The sequence below is a fragment of the Orcinus orca genome, chromosome 4, assembly GCF_937001465.1.
Source record: "Orcinus orca chromosome 4, mOrcOrc1.1, whole genome shotgun sequence".
Lineage (NCBI taxonomy): Eukaryota > Metazoa > Chordata > Mammalia > Artiodactyla > Delphinidae > Orcinus > Orcinus orca.
This window is the reverse complement of record NC_064562.1, coordinates 150,456,491-150,482,796: the sequence shown is the minus strand read 5'-3', so window position 1 is coordinate 150,482,796 and position 26,306 is coordinate 150,456,491. Positions and strand designations below refer to the sequence as shown.

The 26,306-nt window shown below is 39.4% G+C and overlaps 1 protein-coding gene across 5 annotated transcripts in view; it reads right to left on the bottom strand.

Moving 5' to 3' along the window:
* Positions 1-26,306, bottom strand: part of KIAA0232 (KIAA0232 ortholog) — a 92,193-nt gene that overhangs the window by 51,164 nt on the left and 14,723 nt on the right. For all 5 annotated transcript variants that reach the window (XR_007477064.1, XM_033419465.2, XM_004265148.4 and 2 more), the window contains exon 2: positions 7,250-7,748. Coding sequence is in view for 4 of the 5 variants with exons in the window: in XM_033419465.2 (XP_033275356.1) it covers positions 7,250-7,480 (231 nt within the window). In the remaining variant the exon portion in view is untranslated. The remainder of the gene's footprint in view (positions 1-7,249; positions 7,749-26,306) is intronic.

Below are 26,306 nucleotides of genomic sequence, written 5' to 3'. Positions count from 1 at the left end.
AACCCATAACAAGGAAATGATAAAAGGAACATACATATTGATAATTACGTGAACGGATTAAATGCTCCAACCAAATGACACAGGCTTGCTGAATGGATACAAAAACAAGACCCACATATATGCTGTCTACAAAAGACCCACTTCAGACCTAGGGACACATATAGACCGAAAGTGAGGGGATGAAAAAAGATATTCCATGCAAATGGAAATCAAAAGAAAGCTGGAGTAGCAATACTCATATCACATAAAATAGACTTTAAAATAAAGAATGTTACAAGAGACAAGGAAGGACACTACATAATGATCAAGGAATCAATCCAAGAAGAAGATATAACAATTATAAATATATATGCACCCAACATAGGAGCACCTCAATACATAAGACAACTGCTAACAGCTATAAATGAGGAAATCGACAGTAACACAATAATAGTGGGGGACTTTACCCCATCACTTACACCAATGGACAGATCATCCAGACAGAAAATTAATAAGGAAACACAAGCTTTAAATGACACAACAGACCAGATAGATTTAATTGATATTTATAGGACATTCCATCCGAAAACAGCAGATCACACTTTCTTCTCAGGTGCACACAGAACATTCTCCAGGACAGATCACATCTTGGGTCACAAACCAAGCCTCAGCAAATTTAAGAAAACTGAAATCATATCAAGCATCTTTTCTGACCACAACGCTATGAGATTAGAAATTACAGGGGAAAAAATGTAAAAAACACAAACACATGGAGGCTAAACAATACGTTACTAAATAACCAAGAGATCACTGAAGAAATCAAAGAGGAAATCAAAAAATACCTACAGACAAATGACAATGAAAACATGACGATCCAAAACCTATGGGATGCAGCAAAAGCAGTTCTAAGAGGGAAGTTTATAGCAATACAAGCCTACCTCAAGAAACAAGAAAGACTTCAAATAAACAGTCTAACCTTAACCTAAGGGAACCAGAGAAAGAAGAACAAACAAAACCCAAAGTTAGCAGAAGGAAAGAAATCATAAAGATCAGAGCAGAAATAAATGAAATAGAAACTAAGAAAACAATAGCAAAGATCAATAAAACTAAAAGCTGGTTCTTTGAGTAGATAAACAAAATTGATAAACTATTAGCCAGACTCATCAAGAAAAAGAGGGAGAGGACTCAGATCAATAAAATTGGAAAAGAAGTTACAACAGACACCGCAGAAATACAAAGCATCCTGAGACTACTACAAGCAACTCTATGCCAATAAATTGGACAACCTGGAAGAAATGGACAAATTCGTAAAAAGGTATAACCTTCCAAGACTGAACCAGGAAGAAATAGAAAATATGAACAGACCGGTCACAAGTAATGAAATTGAAACTGTGATTAAAAATCTTCCAACAAACAAGAGTCCAGGACCAGATGGCTTCACAGGTGAATTCTATCAAACATTTAGAGAAGAGCTAACACCCATCCTTCTCAAACTCTTCCCAAAATTTGCAGAGGAAGGAACACTCCCAAACTCATTCTATGAGGTCACCATCACCCTGATACCAAAACCAGACAAAGATACTACAAAAAAAGAAAATTACAGACCAGTATCACTGATGAATACAGATGCAAAAATCCTCAACAAAATACTAGCGAACAGAATCCAACAACACATTAAAAGGATCATACAAAAAAAAAAAAAAAAAAAAAGGATCATACACCATGATCAAGTGGGATTTATCCCAGGGATGCAAGGATTCTTCAATATACGCAAATCAATCAATGTGATACACCATATTAACAAACTGAAGAAGAAAAACCATATGATCATCTCAATAGATGCAGAGAAAGCTTTTGACAAAATTCAACAGCCACTATGATAAAAACTCTCCAGAAAGTGGGCATAGAGGGAACCTGCCTCAAAATAATAAAGGCCATATATGACAAACCCACAGCAAACATCATTCTCAATGGTGAAAAACTGAAAGCATTTCCTCTAAGATCAGGAACAAGACAAGGATGTCCACTCTCACCCCTATTATTCAACATAGTTTTGGAAGTCCTAGCCACGGCAATCAGAGAAGAAAAAGAAATAAAAGGAATACAGACTGGAAAAGAAGAAGTAAAACTGTCACTGCAGATGACCTGATGCTATACATAGAGAATCCTAAAGATGCCACCAGAAAACTACTAGAGCTAATCAATGAATTTGCTAAAGCTGCAGGATACAAAATGAATGCACAGGAATCTCTTGCATTCCTATATACTAATGATGAAAAATCTGGAAGAGAAAATAAGGAAACACTCCCATTTGCCATTGCAACAAAAAGAATAAAATACCTAGGAATACACCTACCGAGGGAGACAAAAGACCTGTATGCAGAAAACTGTAAGACACAGATGAAAGAAATTAAAGATGATACAAACAGATGGAGAGATATACCATGTTCTTGGGTTGGAAAAATCAATATTGTGAAAATGACTATACGACCCAAAGCAATCTACAGATTCAATGCAATCCCTATCAAATTACCAATGGCATTTTTTACAGAACTAGAACAAAAAATCTTAAAATTTGTATGGAGACACAAAAGACCCCAAATAGCCAAAGCAGTCTTGAGGGAAAAAAACGAAGCTGGAGGAATTAGACTCCCTGACTTCAGACTATACTACAAAGCTACATTAACCAAGACGGTATGGTACTGGCACAAAAAGAGAAATATAGATCAATGGAACAAGTTAGAAAGCCCAGAGATAAACCCACGCACCTATGGTCAACTAATCTATGACAAAGGAGGCAAAGATATACAATGGAGAAAAGACAGTCTCTTTAATAAGTGGTGCTGGGAAAACTGGACAGCTACATGTAAAAGAATGAAATTAGAACACTTCCTCACACCACACACAAAAGTAAACTCAAACTGGATTAGAGACCTAAATGTAAGACCAGACACTATAAAACTCTCAGAGGAAAACAGAGGAAGAACACTCTGACATAAATCACAGCAAGATCTTTTCTGATCCACCTCCTAAAGTAATGGAAATAAAAACAAAAATAAAGAAATGGGACCTAATGAAACTTAAAACCTTTTGCAAAGCAAAGGAAACTACAAACAAAACGAAAAGACAACCCTCAGAATGGGAGAAAATATTTGCAAACGAATCAACGGACAAAGGATTAATCTCCAAAATATATAAACAGCTCATGCAGCTCAATATTAAAAAAACAAACAACCCAATGAAAAAATGGGCAGAAGGCCTAAATAGACATTTCTCCAGAGAAGACATACAGATGGCCAAGAAGCACATGAAAAGCTGCTCAACATGACTAATTATTAGAGAAATGCAAATCAAAACTACAATGAGGTATCGCTTCACACCAGTTAGAATGGGCATTGTCAGAAAATCTACAACAAATGCTGGAGAGGGTGTAGAGAAAAGGGAACCCTCTTGCACTGTTGGTGGGAGTGTAAATTGATACAGCCACTATGGAGAACAGTAAGGAGGTTCCTTAAAAAACTAAAAATAGAATTACCATATGACCCAGCAATCCCACTACTGGGTATATACCCAGAGAAAACCATAATTCAGAAAGACACATGCATCCCAATGTTTGCAGCACTATTTACAATAGCCAGGTCATGGAAGCAACCTAAATGCCCACTGACAGACGAATGGATAAAGAAGATGTGGTACATATATACAATGGAATACTACTCAGCCATAAAAAGGAACAAAATTGGGTTATTTGTAGAGACATGGATGGATCTAGAGACTGTCACAGAGAGTGAAGTAAGTCAGAAAGAGAAAAACAAATATCGTATATTAACGTATGTATGTGGAACCTAGAAAAATGGTACAGATGAACCAGTTTGCAGGGCAGAAATTGAGACACAGATGTAGAGAACAAATGTATGGACACCAAGGGGGGAAAGTGGTGGGCGGGGGGTGGTGGTGGGATGAATTGGGAGATTGGGATTGACATATATACACTAATATGTATAAAATGGATAACTAATAAGAACCAGCTGTACAAAAAATAAATAAAATAATTCAAAAACGCAAAATAAATAAATAAATATATATATAATATGCTGATTTATGTAGGATAAGCGGGCATAAAAAGGAGAGGAGAGAAATAAAGTAAAAGTGGGAAAATGTTAGCAACTGGGGCTGACTGAGGTTCTTTGTCGTACTCTTCCAATCCTTCTGATGTTTGAAATTATTTCAAAAAATAAGTTTAGGGGCTTCCCTGGTGGCACAGTGGTTGAGAGTCCGCCTGCCGATGCAGGGGACACAGGTTCGTACCCCGGTCCGGGAAGATCCCACAAGCCGCGGGGCGGCTAGGCCCGTGAGCCAGGTCCGCTGAGCCTGTGCGTCCGGAGCCTGTGCTCCGCAACAGGAGAGGCCACAACAGTGAGAGGTCCACGTACCACAAAAAAAAAAAAGAAAAAAGTTAAAAAAAATTTTTAAGATGAATATATGATTTCCGCCATTAAGCATCTTATAAACTACTGGGAAAGATAATACATTCTAATAACTATAATTAAGAGCTCTATAGTAGAAACATGGTCAAGTTTGGAAGAAGAAGCCATTGTTTTCATCAGGAATTATCAGAAGTGGATTCAGAGGAAGGTGACCTGGACCTTGAAGGATGGGTTAGAAAAGTAGTTTATATTTACATCTAAAAATGATGAATAGTGAATTCCTGATTTATCTAAGCATACATTTATCAGAATATGGTAATCTTGACAAAAAGAAAAAAGAAAAAAAATAGAATTTGTGGAAATAAAATTACTATGACCCACCTATAATATCTACGTATTAAAAGGCAGTTGTTCTGCAGCACTACGCAGTACACAGCTGTCGCCACAACTGTATTTACAAACCTGCCCAAATCAGAGGTTTACATGTAACTCTGTTTGTTAGTCAGCCTCAACCAAGACCAGGGCCTGATCAGCTGTACTTCCTACCCAATCACCAGGGGCTGCTGAGACAAGTACAAAATCTGTTTCTCAGAACTCAAGAGCTCTTTGTGTGTTTCTTTTAGCTAAAGCTGTGAAAAGCCATGAATTCAACATGACAAATAAGGCCAGTAGTTGAAGCAATGGCCTTAAAACTAGGCATTTTCAAGTCAAGGTTAGACTAATTCAAGGACTGAGGGGTGAGAAAAGATGCAAGGAAACAAACACCCAAAAGTGGAGTCACTTGGCCTTCAAATGAGGGGTGAGCCCACCCTCAGTGTGACCCAGGGATCAGGAGAGTGGCACGCTTGCTCGCCCACAGCAGGCTGGTGAGTATGCCCATTAGGTGGAGTCTGAATCACAGAAGGTCAGCTCAGGCCATTCCCTTGGCTCTATGCCCTGACTCTCTCTGGGGGGATACAGTGAGCATATCCTCCTCCTTGAGTCATGGAAAAGTTATGGGTCATCTCCTATGAAAGGTCATTTTCAATTTGACCTTCCCCATCAGCATGGGACTTGGCACTGTGCGAGCCAGGGCTGAGCAGAAAAGGATTTTAGGGCCCTTTTAATTCCCTGTGGATTCTCCTTGTAATTCCAGACATGCTCTGTTTTCACTAACCTTTATCTGTCCTGTGTCCTAAAGATGAACCAGAACAGGGAGGATCAACACAGTAGGCCGCTGACAGCTGCCAAGACACCCACCCCCCGTCCGCCGCCACCCTACAGCGAACACAGAGACCAGAGGGATTCACAAACAGGTCTCATCACGGAAGTCTTCACTATAATCTTAATAGCAGGCCTATGTTTTACCCCTTTTTCCATGTACTATAGCACCTAACACATAAATACTTTGTGCTAATATATTTATTGGTGTTGATACTGTTAATACACAATTTTAAGAAGTAAGAAGTCTTATTAAACTCCTACTAAAAAACGATTTGTTTCCTACACGTACGTATTTACAACTGAAGTACATGATTTTTGAGTTAAGAGGAATATCTTCCTCATTTCTGGAAATAAAAATTCTTCTATGTTGGTAGATTTAACATGTTACTTGCCCTTAAAGTACATTTACTGGAAATATGATGGAAAATAATAGAGCTTTGGTAAGAAAATTATGCAAAATACTGACCGCCAAAATAACACACTTTCTGATTATTAGGTTTTAAGTCAACCCCCTCAAAGCCTTACTTGACCTAATAATCACCAGCCAGGGCAGTAAGCAACCTGGAAGCAGGGGAAATGTAGTTGTGTCCAGCTAGAAAGGATGCGGAACACCAGCAGTGGGAAATACTCTGCTCAACTGACATGTGACAGAATGTTAGGCACGCTGTGAAACCCCCTGTATGTACAGGACTCTGAAACTGCTCTGTGGTTTGGAAGGTCAAAGCCAGATTCTTCCGTCAATGAAACTTTGCTCCTGTTTTCAGTGTTAGTAACAATGGTTTAAAACAACAACAACAAATACTGCCCACAAAACACTCCCTTTTTAAAAAGTTGTTTATCTTTTGGCCGTGACACAAGGCATGTGGGACCTTAGTTCCCCAACCAGGGATCGAACCTGTGCCCCCTGCAATGGAAGTGCGGAGTACTAACCATTAGACCGCCAGGGAATTCCCAAAACACTCCCTTTTACATGAAATTTGTACCCAGAAGTCACCCAGAGCTCACTGGTTCAGTGCTGATGACTCTGCCTCCCTTTCAGCAAGCCTCACATTCAGGAGCTTCTCTTGGAGAGTGAGACTGAAGTTGAGATTTTTTTCAAGAACATAGATTTGGTTGCTTTCTTCACTTTAAGCACCTAAGTCAAGTAAAATGTATATTGGCCACTTTAAGGTTATATGCTTTACCAAAATTTTAAGTCTACTGATTCAAAACACACACTTTGATTAATAAGCAGTTTATCATCATTCTTAGAGATAAAATGAAATATTAAACTTTGGAATGTTAAGAAGTATAACAGACCCAACGATGAAAACGTCTAATCACAATGTGGGGTTTTCCTAAATAGTAGAAACCAACATTCTGGAGCAGCACTAACTCAAAGGCAGTGGGTCATCAAACTACTACCGTCTGTGACAAGATCCAGAGTCTGTGTCAGAATGCAATCAACATCAAGAAAATGTCAGAGAAAATGACTGAACCAAACTGTGTGTTTGGTAATGCGGCTCATCTATATTCACTGACAGCTTAAGAAGTTTGTGGACCCCAGCCGTCTAACTTGTGCTAGAATACAAAAGTGCTCTTTGAAGGAAAATGTAAACACAATCATAAATTTTCACAAAACATTTACAATATGTAAATACCTGTTCCTGCAGGTCGTAGTCATAGCTGTCATGCAGCAGAAGACTGAGGACGTATCGAGTATAAATCATGGCATCAATGCCACATTTCTCTAGCTCTTGTCCCAGCCAGGTCTGCACTGGACCCAAAGCATGAAGCAGAGACATTTCAGAGACAGATACAGGGCCTGGATAAGAGCTTGAGGAGCTTTCAGATGGTAAACCATCCACAACAACTGTACAGATAGGGCGCATGAATTTAGGTTGCTGACATCCTTAAAATGTGGAGCATTTTCTGCAGTGATGTTCTGTTGGTATCTGGAGGGGATTTTCACTCCAGTAAAAAGGAGAGATGCTTGACATCTAGGGTAAGCATTTATTTTTGCTGGCAGTCAGCCATCTAGAACTGAATTTCCCTCTTCAGGCATGACCAATGAATCAACATCCTGATAGCAACATACATGTAGATGTGATTTTCTACTTTAATTTCACATTGAGGCCAAATGTAAGTCTCCAGCAGAACCTACAAAAATAAGAGAGAAAAAAGGTATGTGTTATGTATAGATATAAATTACGTTACTGATCTTTTGAAAAAAATCCAAATGAACCATTCCTCTTTATTAAAATACCTTTGGTATCTTGGAACATTAATTTTTTTTTTTTTTACTGTAATCGTTGACATTTTAAACTAAGTGACATTTTAAACTTTTAAAAGCTTAATATCATTTAAAAGTAAGGAAAACTCAGAAATCTGTATTTTGTACTCATGCTCAATTATACTGATGTTTATTTTGCTATGTCTCAAGAGACTGGACTTGTAAAATTTTGCTACGCTGAAAGAATTTATCTCGTAACAAATCACTAGCTCATTTTAAAGTAAAACAGAAACAAGCAGCTGAATGGTAATTTCATTGAAACACTGGTAAAAAAAAAATTAGTCCCGGGCTTCCCTGGTGGCGCAGTGGTTCAGAGTCTGCTTGCCGATGCAGGGGACACGGGTTCGTGCCCCGGTCCAGGAAGATCCCACATGCCGCGGAGCGGCTGGGCCCGTGAGCCATGGCCGCTGAGCCTGTGCGTCCAGAGCCTGCGCTCCGCAACGGGAGAGGCCACAACAGTGAGAGGCCCGCGTACCGCAAAAAAAAAAAAAAAAAAAAATTAGTCCCATAAACGTAAGTTTTACACAGGTAATCAATTTTTGTATGGCTAAAAACTTTGGACTGCTCATCACTTATTTCATAAAAATTAAGATGAAACACACATTTGTCTTATAGCCCTGCCAGGCAATAGTTATATCTATTTTAACTTTTCTTCTTATATACCTAGGTTGACTTTCTAATTACTTGTGATAGATGCCATTTTCCACTAAATTAACATACTTTCAATACATCATACTAATCTAACAATGGCTTTATTAAGTCATAATATTCTTTATGCTAGAGTTCTGATTAATTTATGCCACTAGAAAATGAAAACTAACATAGTGATAGGTAATCTCACTGGATCAGCTTTTGCATGAATTTTAGCAGATAATAAGAGGGTTACAAAAATGACTTTTTAAAAAGTATTAATAATTATTTTTAGTAAGAGCATCAAGTCAGAAAGACAGACACTCTTCACCAAAGATTTAATGCTCAGTTTCTTGCACTTCATCTAGAACTACACACTAAATGTTACAAACATTAAATATAAAGAAAATATGTTTAAATCCACCACAGGATGAAGTTACTAGATCAATGTATCACTAATATGTATTCTGCTACTTCCTAAAATCTTCTCTATAATTCTTTTCTGAATTATAAAAACTAGATAAATTAAAGCAAAGATTTTCTATAACGTTTACTTGCTGAAATTTTCCAGCTCACTCTCAAAATTAAAACATTTTCCATAAATTGTTTAATACGTGTGGATCTCAGGATGCCAGACAGATCATCAATTAACCAATACATTCACTTCTGGGGACATCACCTGAAGCGAGTGGATAGCCAGCACTCATTCAGTGAAGGTTGCACCAAGACAATGAGGAGACATGAAGCGGTGGCTGAAGGAAGTAGGTCAGAGAATCTAAGGCAGCTGGAGATCACAGGAAAAGTACCGAGAGGAGAGAGCTCTCCAGAGGAAAACCCCAGATATCTGCAAAGGGTTGCTCCTAAGCCTTCAAAAGAGTGTTAATCGGCGCATGCATGTGAGGACCCAGCCAGGAAAGGGTCATCATAAAGGAAAGGAGGAAACACGCCCTAAGGCTCAGTGTGGCTGGGGATGGTGCCTGTTTCCTACCAGCCAGACTGGAAAACCTCGTAATTCAGGGCACACTAGGTAGAGTGCTCAGAAGGGTCTCGACTTAGTAATGGGGAATAATTAGCCCTACACTAAACACTGCTCTGGACCTGCCTAACAAATCTTAAAATCAAGACCCAAAAGACCAAACTGTTTCCAACTATTTTCACTGTGGCCCCAGAACAAAGCTCAAGGGATACAAAATATCCACCACCCAAGAAGATAACATTTACAAAGCTTGGCATCCAATCAGAAATTAGCATGCATGTGAGAACTCCCCAGCGGTCCAATGGTTAGGACTCCCATCTCACTGTCGAGGGCCTGGGTTCAATCCCTGGTACTAAGGGGAACTAAGATGCCACAAGACCCGCGGTGGTGGTGCAGTCTAAATAAATAAATAAATAATTAGCAGGCATGCAAAGAAATGGGACACAAAGGGAATGGAAATGAAGGGAAAAATTAACTGAAACCAATCCAGAATCAACACAAAAGTTAGAATTAGCAGAAAAAGACTTTAAAAGTTATCATGATTATATTCCATATGTTTGAAAAGATATAAAATCAAATATCTAAAGATGAAAACTACAATGTCTGAGATTAAAAATATAGGACAGGACTAATGGCAGATCAGACATTTGAGAAGAAAAGATTACTGAATCTTAAACCATACACAAAACTATACAAAATGAAATATGGAGAGAAAAAGAAGTTCAAAAAATTAACAGCACTTCAGTGAGATGTGTGATAACTTTAAGAAATCTAACATACATGTAATTGGAAGAGAGAGAGAAGGACAGAAAAAAATATTTGAATAATGGCCAAAATTTTTCCAAAACTAATGAAAACCAAAACACACAGATCCAAGAAGTTCAATGAACTCTAAGCACAAGAAACATGTAGAAATCAACACATAATAAAACTATTCAAACCAGTAATAAAGTCGCCAGAGAAAAAAAGAAACATTAGGTAGAACAGAACAAAGATATGGATGACATCAGATTTCTTGATGGAAACCATGCAAATGAGAATGGGGCAAAAACACTTGAAAGTATTGAAAAAAAGAACCTGTCAACTGAGAATCCTGTACTCATCAAAAGTATATTTCAAAACAAAGGTGAAACAAACACTTCTTCAGACATGGAAAAACTGAAAGAATTCATCACCAGCAATCCTGCCCTAAAAGAAATGTCAAAGGAAGTCCTTTAGGCAGAAGGAAAATGATAGGACAAAATGTCCTACCCACACAAAGGAACAAAGAGCACTAGAAACATTAACTAAAATTTTCTTGTTATTTAAGTATCTTTAAAAGATAACTGAGGGACTTCCCTGGCAGTCCAGTGGTTACGGCTCTGCGCTTCCAATGCAGGGGACGTGGGTTCAATCCCTGATCAGGGAACTAAAATCCTACATGCCTTGCTGCATGGCCAAAGATTTTTTAAAAAAAAAGAAAGAAAGAAAGAAAGAAAATAGATAACTGACCATTGAAACAAAAACAACAACGTATTGTGAGGTTAATTACATATGTATAAATAAAATGTATGACAACAACAGCATAAAGACCAGGAGTGGGAAACTGGAACACTATTATAAGGTTCTTATACATCACATTAAATGGTATGTTATCTCTTGAAGACTGTGATAAGATAGCTGTTAATAATCATAATAAATTTAAATGGCTTAAACAACCAATAAAAGGCAGAGATGGGTCTTAAAACAACAAGTCCCAATTACAATATAGTAAAAATTCTACAATAAACATAAAGTCACAAATAGGTTAAGTAAAGGATGGGACTTCCCTTGTGGTCCAGCGGTTAGGAATCCGCCTGCCAGTGCAGGGGACACGGGTTCGAGCCCTGGTCCGGGAAAATCCCACACGCTGCGGAGCAGCTAAGCCCACGACCCACAACTGCTGAGCCTGTGTGCCACAACTACTGAAGCCTGAGTGCCTAGAGCCTCCACAACAAGAGAAGCCACCCCAATGAGAAGCCCGTGTACCACAGTGAAGAGTAGCCCCCACTCTCTGCAACTAGAGAAAGCCCGCACGCAGTAAGAAAGACCCAACGCAGCCAAAATTTAAAAAAAAAAAAGTTAAAAAGAACATATTTCTACATAACCAATAGGGCAAAGGAGAAATTAGAAAGTATTTTGAATTGAATGAAAATAAAAACACAACGTATCAATATTTTTAGGTTGCCCTAAAGCAGTATTTAGGGGAAAATTTATAGCACAAGGAGAGCCTATATTAGAAAAGGTCTCAAATCAGTTTTCATCTTAAGAAACTAGAAAAAGAAGAGCAAATGAAACCTAAGCTAAGCACAAGAGGGGAATAAAAGATGAGAGCAGAAATCAATGAAATAGAAAATGGAAAAACAATGAAACCAAAAGCTGGTTCTTTCAGACAAGATGGACCTCTAGCCAGACCGTTCAGGAAAGAGAGAAGACAAATTACCAATATCAAGAATGAAACAGGTGAGATCACTACAGATTCTACAGATATAAAAAAGACAATAAGGGGATACTAGAAAAATTTTACACCAATAAAATAAACTTAGATGAAATGGACAAATTCCTTGAAAACATAAACTACCAAAGTTCACTCAAGAAGAAATAGAATTAATGGCCCTGTACCTATAAACGAAATTGGGTTTACAGTTTAAAACTTTCCCACAGGGGCTTCCCTGGTGGCGCCATGGTTGGGAATCCACCTGCCAATGCAGGGGACATGGGTTCGAGCCCTGGTCTGGGAAGATCTCACATGCCACGGAGCGACTAGGCCCGTGTGCCGCAACTACTGAGCCTGCACTCTAGAGTCCGCGAGCCACAACTACTGGCCCCCACTCGCCACAGCTAGAGAAAACCCACACGCAGCAAACGAAGACCCAACGCAGCCAAAATAAACCAACAAACAAACAAACAAAAACTTTCCCACGAAGAAATTTCCAGGCCCAGTTGGCTTAAAGGTGAATTCTACCGGATATTTAAGGAAAGTATAATGCCAATTCTATACAAACTCTTCTCAAAAATTGAAGAGGAGGGAATATTTCCCAAATCATGGTAAGAGGCCAGCATTACCCTAACATAAAAACCAGACTAAGATATTATAAGAAAACTACAGACCAATATGGCTCACGAACACAGATGCAAAAATTCTAAACAAAATTTTAGGGAACTGAATCCAACAATATACATCAGATCCAGAGAGTACAGAGGTATCAGAAGAATGTCTTTAACGAAATGTATATAATTGTCTTTGCCAGAGAACTTCTAAAACTTAGTTTCACTGCGAACAACTTAGTATAAGGCTTTTTTCCATTATTTAAATGAATAAAGGCCTTAAAAATTCACATATGACAGACCTGGTTCACTGTTAAGACTGATAAAGAAAAACTGTTTTAGTTTACTATGTTTACTTTAAAACATGGTATCAACCCAACCATGGGATTCTCTCTGTTGTCATTAAGAGATTTGGACAAATCAAAGGATTCAAGAAGTAGGTGAGATGCAGAAAAGAAAGCAAAACACATTGAACGCCCATGATCTCATCAAAGCCAGTTAAGACCTTCCCTTGCATCATTACCACTAACAGAACTCCTGCTGTGACTTGTTCAATAGCTGATGCCATATAATTTTTAAATTGTCCATATCCCTAGAGTCATTAGTGACTATATTTTGTTTTTACTCTCTACGTAGAACAGACTCAGAGGACTGAGGAAAAGAGAGGAAAGGCTGGTAAGTCTGGGAGCGTCAGCCTATGTAGTCATCTGGGCAGCACCTGTAATTGGACACCAATAACAAGGGTCTGAGACAGAAGCACCCCAAGCTGGCTTCCTCCTGTACCGTCATGACAGGTCTAAATGTTCCTGGAGCTCAAGAATGTCCATTCTCCTTACTGTGAACATAAACTGTTAACAGATGGCCCAGGTATAAATATTGGGTCATAACTAAGCTTCCCCTCCCCTAAGCTGCAAGCCTTTGGTAGCAGAGCAAACATCTGACCGAACGAGAGGCTCTTTATTTCTAGTTCTGAACTGTTTCAGAAATAAAATTATCTGTTTAACTTACTTCAGGTGTGATCCACCACGTGGCCAAAACAATGGAGGGATCTGACAAGCACATGCAAAACCCACTTAACATCCACCTGGCAAGTTCAAGAACATGGCTGGCAAACACCCATATGTCAAACTCTGTCTATTCATCTTCATACTCATTCCAAATGTGAAGTTTAGTCAGTATGAAGTTAAACTGCATTTTAGTTTAACTTCTCTAAAAGGTTTTTTGTTGTTGTTGTTTTGTTTTTTGCAGTACGCGGGCCTCTCACTGTTGTGGCCTCTCCCGTTGCGGAGCACAGGCTCCGGATGCGCAGGCTCGGCGGCCATGGCTCACGGGCTAAGCCGCTCCGCGGCATGTGGGATCTTCCCGGACCGGGGCACGAACCCATGTCCCCTGCATCGGCAGGCGGACTCTCAACCACTGCGCCACCAGGGAAGCCCTCTCTAAAAGTTTTAAAGAAAAAGCACCACCATGTACACTCAAAGGTTCTTCGTTTTGTTTCGTTTTTTCAACTTTTCCTTCTACAAAGGTTTACACTGAGAAAAAAAGACCTTCAACAAATTGTCTTGAGCATCTTTCTGCCACGTAAAATTAACGCAAATCATCCTAAAGACTGGGCTGTGTAAATGATAATTTTAAAGGTCCAACGATAATACACTTATTTTAGAATTTCTCTTGTCTTTTTTACTTTAAATTTTAAATGGTTTCTATTAAGGATACCAAAAAATATATATAGCGGATTAATGCCCATGGAAGCATGCATCTTCTTTAATTCAGGAAGGCAGGACGGAAGAGTGCAAGGTGCACCAGCCCAGCGGTCCATAACATGTAGGTTTTTGTAGTCAGTATCACTTCCACTACTGAATAGCTGGGTTTTCTGCCCATAACTCATCTGTAAAGGAGAATAATAAATACTTGCTTTCCCTGCCTCTCAACTTCTCGTTGTTTCAATGAGCAAGTGAGAAATGCATCCAAGTATTGATATTTGTGGCCTCTGTATTTCACAAAATGTCACACCAATGGAAGGTGCTGTTATTACAAACTACCCCCCTCAAATTATTTATATTTGCTTACTCTAACAGGGTTCTTCACTGATATGATTACCTGAAGAATAGTAATTACGTAAAATACATTAGGCTTCTAGTACAAAAAATAATTTCCTCGCTATCCTTAAAAAAAAAAAAGAACTATGAAATCAACTTCATTTACAATAAAAATCTAGTTTTAATCATACCAAAGCCTTTCCTCTTTTTAAGTAACAGTTTGGTCTCTACTACAAATTCCAGTGCTACGCTGCTAAGAACTCAAGGTGGTGAAGTGCAGAGGATGAACATAGAAATAACAAGGCTGCTGTTTCCCGTCTTTTGGAATGTGCACATCTGCAGAGCAACCTCTGCATTTAAGCCGCACTATCCCCAAACAGTACAGACTCAGAAGCTTAGCACACACCGCTTTCCTTCTGTGGCCTAGTGTGCAATTTCTAGACATTTTAAGGACTCTAGAATTATACACAGCCCTGCTGGTGAATGAAAATCACTCCCCAAAGATTTGGGGATGGATGAAGGCCTCCAAGCCTAGTATTAATGTGAGCCTGGAAGTGAAAATGGAGTGAGGGGGGAACATCTATCAAGCCCCACCCACGCCCATGACACCATCCCACATACACACCCCTCCACCCCTGCAAGAAACCCCGTGTCACCCTCAGTCTCCAGGAGTGAGGGCCCTGGGGCCTGTGGTGCTTATGATCAGACCTGGAACTAGAATAAACTGAATTCTAAAATCGAAAGCATTTAATTCTTTATCTAGTCCACATGTTTTCAGAGTGATAATTAGTCACAAATGATTTGTCTATTAAGGAGAAAAAAACAGATCTAGGTACTGAAGTTATTACATAAGTACCTTTTCAACAATAGCCAGCCAAAACATAGTAATGCCACAATCTTCAAGTGAGTAATTTAATAATGAAGTGGGATTTTTTTGGGGGGGGGGGGCAAGGTGCTGAGGGGTGGGGTTTCTTTTTTCTAAATTTATTTATTTTACTTATTTATTTTTGGCTGCGTTGGGTCTCCGTTGCTGTGCGCGGGCTTTCTCTAGTTGCGGCGAGCGGGGGCTACTCTTCGTCGCGGTGCGTGGGCTTCCCATCACGGTGGCTTCCCTTGTTGTGGAGCAGGGGCTCTAGGCACGCGTACTTCAGTAGTTGTGGCACGCGGGCTCAGTAGTTGTGGCTCGCGGGCTCTAGAGCACAGGCTCAGTAGTTGTGGCGCACGGGCTTCGTTGCTCCGTGGCATGTGGGATCTTCCCAGATCAGGGCTCGAACCCGTGTCTGCTGCATGGCAGGCGGATTCTTAACCACTGCGCCACCAGGGAAGCCCTTGAGGGGTGGTGGTCTTTTTTTTTTTTCTTTTGCGGTATGTGGGCCTCTCACTGTTGTGGTCTCTCCCGTTGCGGAGCACAGGCTCCGGACGCGCAGGCTCAGCGGCCATGGCTCACGGGCCCAGCCGCTCCGCGGCATGTGGGATCTTCCCGGACCAGGGCACGAACCTGCGTCCCCTGCATCGGCAGGCGGACTCTCAACCACTGCGCCACCAGGGAAGCCCTGAGGGGTGGTTTTGAAGAAGCTCATTGATCTTCCAAAATCTCATCCCCTATGTAACAATGTGCTAAGAAATGTAGTGCCATCTTTTTATACTCTTTGTAACACCACATACATTACTGAAAATTATTCAAGTTACAGCTCCCATGAGTGTCCTTAAATAGCTGTAAGAGACATACACTCGATCTATAGCTCAGTTTCCTTAGTGCTCAAGTAGAGCACACATGTGGCAGACATATTAAGGTACTTCCCTTCATTTTTGATAATATATTGTTTTTAGGTTTTTAGGTTTGCTCAAAACTCATAAAAATTATTTCAAAAAGCATAATGTCTTTCTGACACGGTACATACAATATTATTTGTGGATTGTTTTCTCAATTTACTTGTGTTACAGCACAACTGATGATAAAGAGCACCAGATAGTAAAAAGTTGTAAATCTGGCTTCTTCAGGCAAAATGTACTGAATAAAATGTAGATCTCGTGAAGAAATATCTGTGCAGCTCTGTTCAAGCAATATATTCACTTGCTGAAGCATTCTTTTAGTCTCAGAACACTTTTTCTTTCTGCTCATATATACCTTTATTATAAAAGTTTTTTAAAGTATTCTTAAATATGAAAACAGAAGGGCACCCATACACAATTTCTCTACCCTAATACAATTCACTGTTAGTATTCTGGTGTGATTATCAGTGTTTTTTCCTTTGCAAAGAACTTAAAATTTTTCAATATTTCAACATGTTAAAAACAAATATATACTTTTGTATCCTGCATTTTTCACCTAGCATTATGTCATCCCAGTGTTGTTTTAGCGTCTTACTACACTGTCAGACACAGCAGTCACTAGTCACATGTGACTACTTACATTTAAATTAAAAATCAGCTCCTCAGCGACACCAGCCACATTTCAAGCGCTCAATAGCCACACATGGCTAGCAGCTTCTGTGCTAATATAAAGTATAGGACATTTCCATCATCACAGTTCTACTGGACAATGCTGGCAATGATTATGCTGGGCTAAACCAAGAACCGTTAGCTCTTTTCAAGAGTTCACCATGTCCTTCCTCATGTGCCTGTAGACTGTACGAGACACTCTTCCTTATACCCGGAAGGTAGGGTACCAACCACACTGTTATTTTGAGATAATACTGTGCCCGAGAGGAATCGTGTGAGGGAACTGGAAAAGATTTACCTTTATGTTTGAGAGGCCTCAAATGTCAACAAGTCAAATTTCGTTATGGTAGAATGCAACCATGGAAGGTTTAATGACGAAGCCAGACTGTTCAGAACGGCAAGAAGACATGAAGCTTATCAACAGAGCAAAAAGAAAACTGAGAATAAACAGAATAGAGGGCCAACGGACAAAATTGGGAGGAAAGGTTATTTAGTCCAAGGAGGGTAGGTGTGTGGGCTTCCCTGGTGGCGCAGTGGTTGAGAGTCCTCCTGCCGATGCAGGGGACACAGGTTCGTGCCCCGGTCCGGGAGGATCCCACATGCCGCGGAGCAGCTGGGCCCGTGAGCCATGGCCGCTGAGCCTGTGTGTCCGGAGCCTGTGCTCCGCAACGGGAGAGGCCACAGCAGTGAGAGGCCCGCGTACCGCAAAAAAAAAAAAAAACCTGTGTCTAGCCAAATACTTTCCAAATCTAATGGGGGGAATGAATTCCGAAGGAGAAAGTTTGGGAAATAAAACAATATTCATAACACCAGCAGGGAGGGTTGGGGAGGGACTCAACTCTAGTCAATTTCTAAACCCCCCCGGAAGGGAGTAACCCTCTAAGCCAGGGCTCTCACTCATTCTCTCACCACCCACACACCTTCTGGAGGCTTACTGTGTACCAGGCACTGTGCACAGTGTTAGTGACACACAGACGGCGACCCTTGGGGTCTTTCCTTCGGGGTCACCACCCTGAATTAGTGGGCTTTGGTCTTCATCCTTAGGTAACCAATTTGGACTTCTTCCCACCGAAACCCACTGCCCTCCCTTTGACCCGGTATGGTACTTCTGCAAATTATGCCTTCACTCTATTTTTAACTGGTCCTTTTTCACTACAAATTTCATCAAAAAATGGTTAAAATGCTCCGTATTCATCAAAGGCCTACATTACCTGCAACTATCTTTTCATAATTCTTCAATTTGGGTGTCCATAGGATTTTCACATAAAGAAAAGCCTTTGAAGGGGAAGGGTAAAGGGTATAAGATAGAAATAGACAAAAGAACATAGAAAAGAGAAGAGATGTCTGAAATAGTAAGCCTCTGGCTTTTATATTCTACTACTCTCACAAATTTCCTAAATAATATTTGCCAAGCAAACCAGAGAGTGCACTCATACAATGAGATAGTTATACATATACACACAATCTTTACCTGTTAGTTTCAGATCTCAGTGCATCAATTTGGAACACAAGGTATTGCTTTTCTCTTTAGTAGGTAGCCTGGCTCCAGAGCCAATTTACGGCCAGAAGAGAAAATCCACAGAGAATCTATAACCTAACCTACAGCCCTATCACTGAAGACAGGACCAAGGGCTAAAAGCTGGTCTTGTACACCTGTTTAGCCACGTTAACTGGAAAACTATGGAAATGGACAATCAGACCTACAGTCTCTTCCCCATCTAGAAATGTATCAAGTCCTAGGAAATGAATAAGGCTCCATTTAAAAATAACATAATCAATAAATCTTGTGTGGGACATGAGTTCCTTCTGTGCAAATAGGAAGAACTGCGTAACAGATTAAGAAATTCCATTTTTACTACAGGTTATCAGAAATGAACTGATAAGTGTATATTCTCCAGTGACAAATAAAATCAATTTTTTTCATAAATGTAGGATTGTTCTTATAGATAAGACTACTACTTGATAGTAACAGGAACTAGCAGGTGTCTTAATAAATTACAGGCATGTAACAGACCTAGGCCAATATCTATGTTTAAAAGATAAGAAAAAAGGAAGAACCAACTATATGAAGATAAAGTATAGGTGAAAGCACTCAGTTCTACATAAGAATCAGAAGTACTAAACAGACTTCCATTAAAGCAAAACAAATGAGATGTAGATCAAGTGTGTAATGAGAATGAATAAAAGGGAAGAGCTTTCCATCCAGCTTGGATGAATTCCCCTCTACTGACCGTGCTGTTGTCAAATGCTTACAGAAATGAGAGTTTGGATCAGCTTCTATGTTCTTATAGCTTTAACTGGGCTGAATATTGAGGAGATGAACTGCTTATGTAAAGTAACATTGCTTTATTTCTAACTTTTACTTGACGGGCAGTTATTTGCTGATTCATACTCATCTGTTAATATTTCTGGTTTGAAAAGCTGAACTGCCTTTCAAAGGTTATAATTTCTTTGCAGATTATCACAGTACAGTAACCAATGAGGTGTTTAGTTCAAGATCTATTAGATGTCAGAATTCTTTAGCAGGGCTACAAAACGATAGTTTTTATGCCTTCAAAAAAGTCCTATGGAGATTTTTTTAAATGCCCTTTTTCCCTAAAAGGGGAAAACTTCACGTCACACAGTTTACAGGATGAAAAAACACGCATGAAGCCATTTGGGTCAAAAGGGAGGGGGAAACGTATACACTTACATCTGAAATAAAGAAACAAGATTACAAACCAGCTACCAAACAAAATCCAAAAATCAAAACATAGTTCACTATTATGAAATTCTAGAAAGCTTTTAGAAAAATTGTTGGAAAAGTGATGGAACAACTAAATTTTAGAAACCTAAAAACTTCAATTAGGAGAAACTTAAATTGATCTTCACTCTAAGAAATGCAAATTTTCACAAGCCCAAAGCAAGTTTATTTGGAAACAAAAAATTAAAACAAGTAGATTTTTAGAATTGTTGAAAATGCAAAAAGCTCTAACATGATGAAACCCATTTCGTCAAGAATGAAACACTTTATCAAGTAAAATACTAGATCATTGTGTACTAAAATAATTTTTCAAAGTGATATTGTTGCTTGTCAAAATGTCTGTGCATAAAAATTTTACAGCTTTCAACTTCTCATCTCAAAACTACAAAGTGATCTGTCTTCTGAGTTTCAATGAGTGGGGGAAAAAAAATGGCCTGAAATTCTACAACTCGCTGGTAAGACAGTGGGTCAATTCTTTTTTGTAGTTACTATTAAAAGCCATAATCTAAGTAATACATATTACAATTCTCTAAAATGAACTTAGGTTATAAGCAATACTTTGGTGATGTTTTAGTATCTGTTAATAAGAGATATCTAATTCAGTATAAAAATTTTATATGGATTATCTGACTCATATCCAACTAGTTATAAATTTTAAAGAATCAGAATAAAATTCTTTTTGATCTTGCAAAAAGATATATATTTGAGAACTCAAAATATGTTCAAAGTACATATTTTCATTTTGCATCCATTAATTATTCAATACATGCTTCAAAGATCAAATCAAGTTTTTAGATGTGACTTTTTTTTAGCTTTAAAACTGATTTTTTTTAACTTTTTATTTTATATTGGAGTATAGCCGATTAACAATGTTGTGATAGTTTCAGGTGCACAGCAAAGGGACTCAGCCACACATATACACGTATCCATTCCCCCTCAGACTCCCCTCCCATCCAGGCTGCAGAGTTGAGCAGAGTTCCCCGTGCTCTACATTAGGTCCTCGTTGGTTAATCCATTTTAAATACAGCAGCGCACACCTCTTGATCCCAAACTCCCTGACTATCCCTCCCCTATCCTTCCCCACCCCCAACCGTAAGTTCCTTCTCTAAGTCTGTGAGTCTGTTTCTGTTTTTTAAATAGATCTATTTGTATCATTTCTTTTTATATTCCCCATTATCGTACCGTATTTCTCTTTCTCTGCCTGACTTACTTCACTCAGTATGACAATCTCTAGGTCCATTCATGTTGCTGCAAATGGCATTATTTCATTCTTTTTAATGGCTGAGTAATATTTCATTGTTTATATACCACTAGATGTGACTCTTAACATAACGACAGTTATCATGTTGCTGCAAATGGCATTATTTCATTCTTTTTAATGGCTGAGTAATATTTCATTGTGTTTATACCACTAGATGTGACTCTTAACATAACAATAGTTATAGCCTCTAGGCAGCTATTTAAATGAACAGTGTCATCATTTAAAAGATAACCTGCTACAGTTTCCCCAAGGTGTATTCCAGGTGATATAAAAATGTATTACTTTTGTTATAGAACTTCTTCTTTTTGCATAAATTAGGGAAATACCAGAGCTGAAACAAAAGCAGGTTTGTTTATTTTAGGACATCTTGAAACTTTTAATATGGTAATGTGCCTGTGGAACCTCCCTGAAGGAAACAAAGTAGAGAGCATTTTCCATACTTGTTAAGGATCCTTTCTGTGTTCCTCAGAATATGCTTTGGTAAACATAATCTTCTAACCAGAAAGAATTAACACTTTCTCTAAGGTCCACATTATAAGCAAGACATAGATCACCTAGGGTCCTTACAGTCTCAACTTCCCAGGGTTGAAAAGTTAAACTGAAGATATAATTTTAGGAATGAGACCATTAAGTATATCCTTCTCCTTTTCTTTAAATAATCTGCATAAATTGTACTGTTCTATACAGTAAAATCAATCAGTACTCCATTTTTTAATAGTGTCAGAAACTTCCAGAATCTCCCTTTTCCCCTGGGCATGCCTCATCCTCATTTGTTATCTTTGATTACATACACCTGGAGGCTCTTGACTCCTCAATGCATTCTCTGCCGCACTGCAAGGGCAGGGTCCACTGTGACCTACCTACCTACATGACATGCGCAGCAGCAAGGCAGGCACCTGAATATTATGCGGGTGCCTACAGCCACTGAAATGGTCTTGAGTTGTTCCTATTTCACAGAACAACCAAGCTATCTTTTAGTGGATCAAGACAGACATCTGACAACAGGATGTTCATAGCAGAGCCACCACCAAGAGTGAATCCAACTGACCAGTGGATCTACAATGGAGGAAAGAGGATGGCGCTCAGAGGGCACACTCCTGGGGCTGGTGAAGACGCAAGCTAAACGCAAAGTACCTGTATTTAACAAACTTTTGCTGGATATCAGGCACAGCTGCTAAAAAATTTAGAAATGCTACCAAATTTAAGTGTACTTTGAGGCATTCCTGAATCTGGGAAACATGCTGAGAAGCCCTACTACACTTGGAGCCCAAGTGACTACTTACATATGGAATTCTCCCTAGATCAATGAAATAGACATACTCTTCGAACCTAAAATATAAGTACTTTAAAGACAGGTTAGGGCTTCCCTGGTGGCACAGTGGTTAAGAATCCGCCTACCAATGCAGGGGACACGGGTTCGAGCCCTGATCGGGGAAGATCCCACATGCCGCAGAGCAACTAAGCCTGTGCCTGCGCACTAGAGCCCGTGAGCCGCAACTACTGAAGCCCATGCACCTAGAGCCCATGCTCTGCAACAAGAGAAGCCATGCGCCGCAACTAGAGAAAGCCGCGCAGAACAACAAAGAACCAAAGCAGCCAAAAGTAAATTTAAAAAAAAAAAAAAAAGGTTAACAATGCAACATTCCTGACAAATATATTTAAAATACTGTACTCAGCCAAGTATGATACTCAACAAAGGTGATACATTTGATTGGAATTTTACACTAATTAAAACTCTTCTCCTCAAAAAAACAGACTAAAAGACTCTCTACAGAGCCCAATACAGGTCAAAACTCTTTAAAACTTCACAGATATGTTCAAATCGTTAAGTATTACGTTACAAAGGTAAATGTAAAGGAAGGAAAAAATCAGCAGAAATATTAAGCAGCATGGTTCAGAAAGGCATATAAACAAAGATGCAAGAAAAATAGTTAACTATCCAAACACTAAACAAAAAAATCAACTTTCAAACAACTCATGTCAAATATGAAATTGATTATTCCTTTCTTATAGATTCTGGTCAAGTTTTCTGTCATGTGAAATAGCTGATTTGGGGGTTAGTAATGAGTATTCTACTCAGATGAATATGAAATTAAACAACTCTAAAAAGAAAGAGATTATCATCCCTTGAAATATTTAATAAATTAGAGTAATCTTGTTCTAATGCATCTTTCAGGTACCAGTAATTATAACTACTGGAGTGACTTTTACCTAGAGTTGTGTTACAGGCCCTATGAACATTTATGTTTCAACTATTCAATGACAATGTTAAAGATCTGTGTAACTTATGCAAATGTCACCATCTACAAATCAATTCTCCTACTTTGACCTCTCAGTCTAATATTTCCAACTACCCAGAGGATATTTTCATTTGAACGTAAGTTAGCTAGGCCTCAATTTGTACAAGAGTTGCACATACATGCAACTCATTTTTTTTAAGATTTTTTTTTGATGTGGACCATTTTTTTTAAGTCTTTATTGAATTTGTTACAATATCGCTTCTGTTTTATGTTTTGCTTTTTGGTCAGGAGGCATGTGGAATCTTAGCTCCCCGACCAGGGATCGAACCCGCATCCCCTGCACTGGAAGGCGAAGTCTTAACCACTGGACCGCCATGCACTCATATTTAACTGTTATCCTTCCTTCAATGTTCTGTCATTCTTTCCCTGAGATAATCTCACATCAATTAATTTCATTCTTCTGCGCTCCCTACATCACCAATCTACTTCGCCTTGCTCTACACCTGAATCACCACTGTGTATCCTATTATGTTCCAGCAAAATCCCCTTTGTGTCCTTATGTCCTTGGGGGAGGGATGAAGATGAAGCACAGCACAGCCACCACCACCCAGGCCTCCTACAAAGCTAGCTAACTAGTGCTCTGGCCTGATGGTTGCTCAGAATAATGAAACTCTGAGAAAGGGTTAACTGAAATAGAAGGATGCCTCCCCAGGGATCTGTGATCTTTACTAGACGAGCAACTGAAGTTAGGAAGGGAGATGGTCACTATTAGGTGCCAACTTGACTGGGCCATGGGTGCCCAGATATTTGGCACAATTTTAGGTGCCAACTTGACTGGGCCATGGGTGCCCAGATATTTGGTAAACGCGTTTCTGGGCTGTGTCTGTGAGGGTGTTTTCTAGGTGAGATTAGCATTTGAATTAGTAGACTAAGTAACACAGACAGCCCTCCCCGACACAGGTGAGCCTCACCCAGTCCACTGAAGGCCGGAGTACGACAGAAGTCTGAGTAAGAAAGAATTCTCTTTCTCTCTGCCCGTCTTTGAACGGGAATACTGGTCTTCTCCCGCCTTCAGACTGAACTGGAGGTACCCCATCAGCTCTCCGGGGTCTCAGGCTTCCACGCACAGGCTGGAACTACACCATCAGCTCTCCTGGGTCTGGACTTCTCCGGCTCCACAATCACATGAAACAGTTCCTTATCTCCCCACCCTCCACCCCACCCCTATCCCATTGGTTCTGCTTCTCTGGAGGACCCTGACTAACACAATCACTTAAGACAGAGCAGGCCTGTCTCTTTCATCTGTCTTCTAACGGAGCCTACTAGTGGTATTAACGTTTGCTTTTATTACAGGTAAAACATCTACGCACATAACGCTTTTCAGTTATAAAACACAAAAAGGTAGTTAGTACCACCCAGCCTAGAACACATTACCATTTATTTGTCCACCTCCCCACCCCGTCCCACCCCATCCCACTGCCTCCCCATCCAACAGTGGCTACTAACCTCTGTCATTTCTTTGATTGTTTTAAAAGATAAAACTTGTCACAAATGCAGATTTGCTTAAACAATATATTTTTCAGTTGTATTTATTCTTGAGCTCTGTAAAAATGGTATTACAATGTATATAATCTCCTGGGACTTCCTTTTTTTACTCAGCATATGTTTCCAAAATTCACTCATGTTGTATGCAGAAGTTTATTCACTTTTACTATTTTATAATACTCCATTGTATAAATACCATATTTCATTCAATCTCCTGTCAATGAATATTTGAGTTGTTTCCAATTGCTATTATAAACACAACAGCTATGAACAGTCTGGTATATGGCTCTTGGTACACATTTCTCCTGAAGATATATACCCAAAAGTGGGACTGTCAAGTTATAGGATACACAAATGCTGAACTGTGCAACATAATGTAAAATTATTTCCCAAAGAGATCATACCAGTACTGCACTCCAATCAGCAATGTATGTAAGTTATCCCTTAATCTACATCCTCTCTAATACATGGTACTCAGAGACATGAATTTTTGTCACTGTAGTGAATGTAAAAAAAGAAAAATAGCTCATGGAGATTTAATTTGCATTTCCCTTATCATTAGTGACAAGCACCTTTTCATATACTTATTGGCTATGATTCCTCATATCTGAACTACTTGTGCACAGTTTTTACTCATTTTTCTGTTGAAATGTTTCTTTTTTGTGGCCTTCTAGAAGTTCTTCATATAATGGACACTAATCCCTCACCAGTTATATATGCCAGAGTATTTTTCCCAGTGTGTGGCTCATCATTTTCTTTATGCTATCCTTTGATAAAAAATTCTAACTTTAATATGCTGAGTTTATCAATCTTCCCTTTTTATGGCTGGCACTTTATGTGCCTTAAAGACTTTGCTACTCAAAGTGTGGTGCATGCACCAGCAGCATCAGCATTCCCTGGGAGCTTGTTAGAAATGCAGACTCTGGGACTTCCCTGATGGCGCAGTGGAGTGCACTCCCAATGCAGGGGGCCCAGGTTTGATCCCTGGTCAGGGAACTAGATCCCACGTGCATGCCGCAACTAAGAGTTCACATGCCATAACTAAGGAGCCCACCTGCCTCAACTAAGACCCGGTGCAACCAAATAAATAAATAAAAAGATTAAAAGAAAGAAATGCAGACTCTAAGACGTCACTCCAGATCCACTGAATCAGAATCTGCATTTTATCACGTCCCCCAGATAACACATATACTTTAAAGTTTGAGAACACTGTCTTCAGATATCCTTCCTTACCTCAAGATCAGAAAGATACTTGTCTGCATTTTCTTCTGAAAGTATTCAGGTTTCTCTTCTCGCATTTGTGGCAGACTGCAATACTATTGTTCCCAACTATCCTTTTCCTTCCCTTATCCATCCCTTTACCCAGAAGGTCTCTACTGTCACCACGGGACAGACTGGCAGCACCTCCCTGAAGCCTCAGTACATGCCCCTGCACTGCTCCCTATGACTGGTCAGACGTAACATACACCAGGTCCAAAAAGAT